Here is a 5,304-nt window from a genome sequence, read left to right as displayed (position 1 = left end):
TAAAACAATAATGATAGGAACCAAGATGGTTTCAACAAAAAACCAGTCAAATGCCTCTAGGTGAATTCAAAATCTCTACGTAGATAATGTTTATGCTAGGCATTAAGATGTTTCTTTTCCTTGTAAATTGGATGGTTCTGAATCTATTTTATAATTTATCATGTTTTAGGCATTTAAAGAGGGAAGGAGGATGAAAAGACGGAAGTTAATTGAATCAGTTTCCGTGATTCACGTTGTAATGATACTGAAGGTATCTCCTCCTAATTTGAATATGGTGAAACATTTAATAACCAATATTTTAAATCATAAATAAATAAAACTAATTATTATATTTATAATTAATTAAGTTGTTCCATTTTTAACCGATTTAGAATTAGTTACATATACTTTTCCTTTATAAAATGGTTAATGGTTTAAGAAAATCGAAAATGCACGGTGGGAACACACTAGAGATTCTATCTATCTGGTAGAAAATGTGATTGATGGGGATTGCTTGAAAAATATAGTGTTTGAAACTTGGAAAGAATGGCTTGGCATGCAAGGAAGAAGTTGATATTGTATATAAAATAGTTAATTTAAACTTGGTTCAGACATTTGATATTAATTGTATATGTTTGCAAAACCAACATCATAAGAATGGACCACCTAATCCATTCATTCATAACTCATTCATCAATAGCGATGGTTCAACAGCCGATGCATGCAAACCCTCCATGCCCAACCATGCTTTCATATTTGAAGCCAAAACTCAATTTCTCTTTCTCTTCCACTCTTCACTCTTCTAGCCTCCTAGGTTCATAAATTCCATTCATTAGAAAAACAACTGATTAAGACTCTAGCGAAACATATGTTTCAATATATATATATATACAAGATCTATATAGTAGTTGTTAAATTCAATTCTATATATTAATTATCTGTCTATCTATACAGATGATGAGTGATGATCTAGAGCGTGAAATTGACTAGACTAAATAGAACATTAAATTTCGAAGTTGAAAAGAGAAATTAAGAAGCTATAAATTAAAGGTCGGTCACATGCTATATCTATATATAACCCTGTGCCATGCATGCATTTGCTACTGATCCTGGCGAGGACGGGACAACCAGAGAGAACTGAGGGCTCTCAGGCGATGGAAGTACTCCGCTATCGCCAGAAAACACCTCGCCGCCTGCCGCGTCGTTAGGATCTCATGCAGACGGTGCACCGTTTGCTGCCGTAGATTATCTGCCTACAACAAGTTTCAAACAAATTATTTCATTCTATCTCATAATTGTTTTACTCAAATTATATTGTACCAATGTATGCATGCATGTATACATATGGTTGTTACATTACATATTATTATGTGCATAAACTGTGTTAGAAACCAAGACTAGATAAAAGATCTGTATATTTATAAATTATGTGTCAATATGATACAAAATACAGGAATTAAAGTGGTAAACAAATAAAAACAATAAACATAACTATTTAATATAAATTTAAATATATTATTCTGACTAATATTTAAATACTATTCTAACATATAATATGGTCAGACATATAGACAAGGAGAGGATGGAAGAGAAACTATAGAACTGCCTTATTTTCTGAGTCAAACTTTGAAAACAAAACTATGATGAGAAATTCATAGTCAAAATAAGGGTCTTTCATTAAAACACTTCAGGAGTACACACACTAGAAGATTTGTAACGGAGCCATTAAACGCCTTTTTATTATTATATATTATATTACTGATTAGTATTGACTATACATATATAGACAATAGATTGTTTTCATTTTTCAAGGATGTTGATAATTATTAGCATTGTTCAGAACATACTTTCAAAGATTGAATTTCTGAATCCAAAATGGCAAAAACAATTAATAATAATGATAACAGAAGAAGAGCCTTTGGTGGACCATTGATCACCGAAGAAATTTTATGTCAAAATTGCATTGTGGCTAGAATATGTCCAAAACAAATCTTAAGTCCGAAAACTGGTCAAACTGTATGACTGAAAGATCATCCTACAGATTAACTGGGCTAGAAACTCATAATCAATTTGATTAGTTTTTCTCTACCTAATTAAGATTCCTCTTGTTTCATTTGTTGGCAATTCTTTATTTTTTATTGGATTACTTGTAGTTAAGATCATCTATATATTCATATATAGAAATTAAGACAAGTTGTTGAACCAACTAACACATATTATATACATAGATTGGAGAATTATTGAGATGGCCGTTTAGCAGGTGCAGATTAATTCCGTGGTACAATAATTTTATAAAGAAATTTAGTAATTTACCGGTTCACTCAACTTAATACAACTACAACAATATTCCAAATCAACTAGTCCTATTCATACTTAGAAAAAGTGGGTGTTGTACCATTGTATTCAAAAGCTCACCTACACCGCATGTCAATATCTATGTAACATTATATTAGGCTCACTCTAATTAACCCAAAGGGTCAAAGACAAAAAATGAAAATTGAATGGCACATTAGTCGTCAGCACTCATGGTTTTGTTGTGGTTTCAGAAATGGAAAGTGGTCAAAGAGGAAGTTATTACGGTGAAGGGTCTATGTGGTGTCTTCAAGTCAAACGGTTACGACCATGACATCACACCGATATGGGGCTCTCTAGGGATACATATTTCAGTGAGGGACCACTAAAGTGTCACGTGTATACGATCACACTAGCACACACAAAATTAAACTTAGCTGATATTATATATGAAAACCAAAAATTAACTGATAAGCCTTAGATATTCTATATTAATGAAATGTATGTACCATATCTACATATCTCTGCAATGCCTTTTATCCAATCATTTCTTTTGAACAAATAATTTTCCAAGCTGCAACCACTTTAAGCTTAGCTACATGTATGAATTTTCCCTAATTAAGGTGTATGTAGATGTGTTTGTAGGTATCCAAAGTAATTGTAGCAAAGAAAGGCGAAAGGAACTAGAGTCCTTTTCGAGATATAACATCATTGCAAGTTTATATATATATAATATAGGAAACATTTCAAGTGCACCGAGTATCGGTGCACATCAGTTGTTTTAATCGTTGATCTAAATTATAACGGTACACCAATTATTTTAATCGTTGATTTGAATTATAAAAAATATATATAATATATATTAATTGAAATCACCGGTTAAAACAACTGAAACACCAATAGTCTCAAGTGCAGTTGAAATGTTTCTATAATATAAAATAATGTGTATGTGTTTGTAGATTCCATGTAATGCATGGAAAGGAATGGTTCATAGGGTAGGAGCTAGCAGGTGAGCCTACCCAAATTGGAAACGTGGGGATGACACAAGCAAGTTCAATTCATCACTAATAAACATGATTCAAGAATGTACCTGTTTGACGAAATCTTCAAGAGTAGCGAGCTTGTTCATGGCGAGAGCCATCTGTCCCATGTAGGTAGCCATAACAGGAGGAGAGCTCAAAGAATCTGATGTGATAGTGTTCAGGAGAGATTGATTGAGAGCCTCAAGGCCTTGGGAAAGAGCCTCTTCTGCTTCTTGTGTTGATTGTTGCAACCCACATATCCCAAGTATTTGTTGCTCCGTCAGAGGCTCTATTTGACTCACCATAATCTTGCATTGTATATGTATATAAATAAATTAGTATATGCAAAGAAAGAGTTTAATAGGGGGTTAAAGGGGTATTGGCTTTATGGATATGAAGCCTAACTCCACCCAATACCGGAAATCTTTCGTCATTCATTCATTGATGACAAACAATAAATCCTTTTCCATAACCCCTCCTATTTTTCTTCGTTCTAGCCCCACCGACAAAACAGACTTCATGCATTCTTATCAATTTCCCTCCCCCATCTCCGCATGCACCACTCACTCTACCCACACCATACCATAAATTTTAACATTACAAAAATCGAGCATACAACAAATTTAAGAATATAATGTGATAATAATAACCATCAATTTATTATGAATAGTGAACATGCTAAAGGCTGCAAACGAATTTCTCTGGATTTTTTTATTTTGGGATTAGAATGTTGGAGGTACCTTAATGAGTTCTGAGGGCCTGAATCCACCGATCCACATAAAGCAACGCTCAGCCGGAGTCTTCCACATGCCGGAAACAAGGTGGAAGACGTCGGATCTGGCCACTAAACCCTTGAGGTTCATAACTTGGTCGTAATGCGCCAAGCAATTGTCCACAAAGAGTCTGAGGTCGTTCTCAGGTAGGTGTTCTTGCACCGCCGCCCTCAGCTCGCACACTAGGCGGTGGTGCTCCTCTAGCCATCTAGCATATTCTACGTCAAACATTGCAGCCTCTGAAAACACGCACGCACACACACACGTCACTGTCACGTAATTCCAATTAATAAAGCAAGGTACGGTTGCGCAAAGAGGTAGCTAATAGGGACCTGTGCTTATGCCATTAATACCCACACCAAGACCTTGTTCTCCACCCATAACTCCACTTCCACCGAAGAATATGCCCTAAATATACAAAAACAAAATTAATTTCAACTACTCAAAGTAAAACTTTGAACCAATTGAAGATGAGATAGATTATTATTGTTACTTGAGATCTAGCACGCTGTAGCTCTTGCTCAATCTGATTAAGCCTAATCCTACTGGATTCTAGCTGCTGAACATATGCCTGAGACAGTAATTAATTATGGTAAGATTATTCTTTTAATTTATATTCCAAAAATGATGTTAATTATTTCTTAGGAATAATCATGATGACTTGCCTTTTTCCTAAGCCTGCTTTTGCGAGCTGCCTCTCTATTCTGAGCAAGTCGTCTCAGTGTCTGTTCGTAAATATATGAAATAAACCACACTTAGCTTATTATTAACGTTGATTGATTGATTAAACCAAAAAATATATAAATAATTAAAACCTTGGGGTCTGGTGTTTTGGGCCCTTCTTGTTCAGAACTTGAGGTCGGACCCTTGCGGTTACTCTCTCGCTGCTACACGGATATATATAATAATTAACAAAAAATAAACTTATTATTTGGCGGTTAGTTTGTTAGACATGTGAGAGAGTGTACCTTGACAGGTTTAGGTGGTTGAGGAGGAGGAGCAGTGGCAGAAGCGGGTACGTTCTTGGAAGCAGAAACTAACTCCATACTTGCCTTGGAATTGGATGATGATGGGTGAACGTGCATAGGCTGAGAGGGGAAAATGTTGAGAGTATGAGGCCTCATTCCGGATGATGATGACTTCTCTGCCGAGTCATTCATCAACATCAATCAGTTAATTAATTATCCTTATTATATTTATCTACCTATTTGTATAAATAATAAGGGACACAATGATAA

General features: G+C 34.9%; 1 protein-coding gene across 3 annotated transcripts in view; it reads right to left on the bottom strand.

The window, feature by feature from the left end:
- The window catches only part of LOC107645432 (bZIP transcription factor TGA10), a 5,470-nt gene continuing 1,045 nt past the window's right edge, over positions 880 to 5,304 (bottom strand). The window contains exons 3-10 of one of the 3 annotated variants that reach the window (XM_016349455.2): positions 5,035 to 5,210; positions 4,882 to 4,953; positions 4,732 to 4,791; positions 4,560 to 4,637; positions 4,399 to 4,474; positions 4,034 to 4,305; positions 3,362 to 3,601; positions 880 to 1,228 (exon numbers count right to left, since the gene is read on the bottom strand). In XM_016349455.2, the coding sequence (XP_016204941.1) occupies positions 1,184 to 1,228; positions 3,362 to 3,601; positions 4,034 to 4,305; positions 4,399 to 4,474; positions 4,560 to 4,637; positions 4,732 to 4,791; positions 4,882 to 4,953; positions 5,035 to 5,210 (1,019 nt within the window). In that variant the 3' untranslated portion in view covers positions 880 to 1,183. Of the gene's footprint in view, positions 1,233 to 3,361; positions 3,602 to 4,033; positions 4,306 to 4,398; positions 4,475 to 4,559; positions 4,638 to 4,731; positions 4,792 to 4,881; positions 4,954 to 5,034; positions 5,211 to 5,304 lie in introns of all 3 variants that reach the window. The other 2 variants (XM_016349453.2, XM_016349454.2) reach the window with 2 other exon arrangements.

This window comes from Arachis ipaensis, chromosome B06 (genome assembly GCF_000816755.2).
Source record: "Arachis ipaensis cultivar K30076 chromosome B06, Araip1.1, whole genome shotgun sequence".
Lineage (NCBI taxonomy): Eukaryota > Viridiplantae > Streptophyta > Magnoliopsida > Fabales > Fabaceae > Arachis > Arachis ipaensis.
The sequence above is the reverse complement of the archived record's forward strand: the minus strand, read 5'-3'. Positions and strand labels throughout refer to the sequence as shown.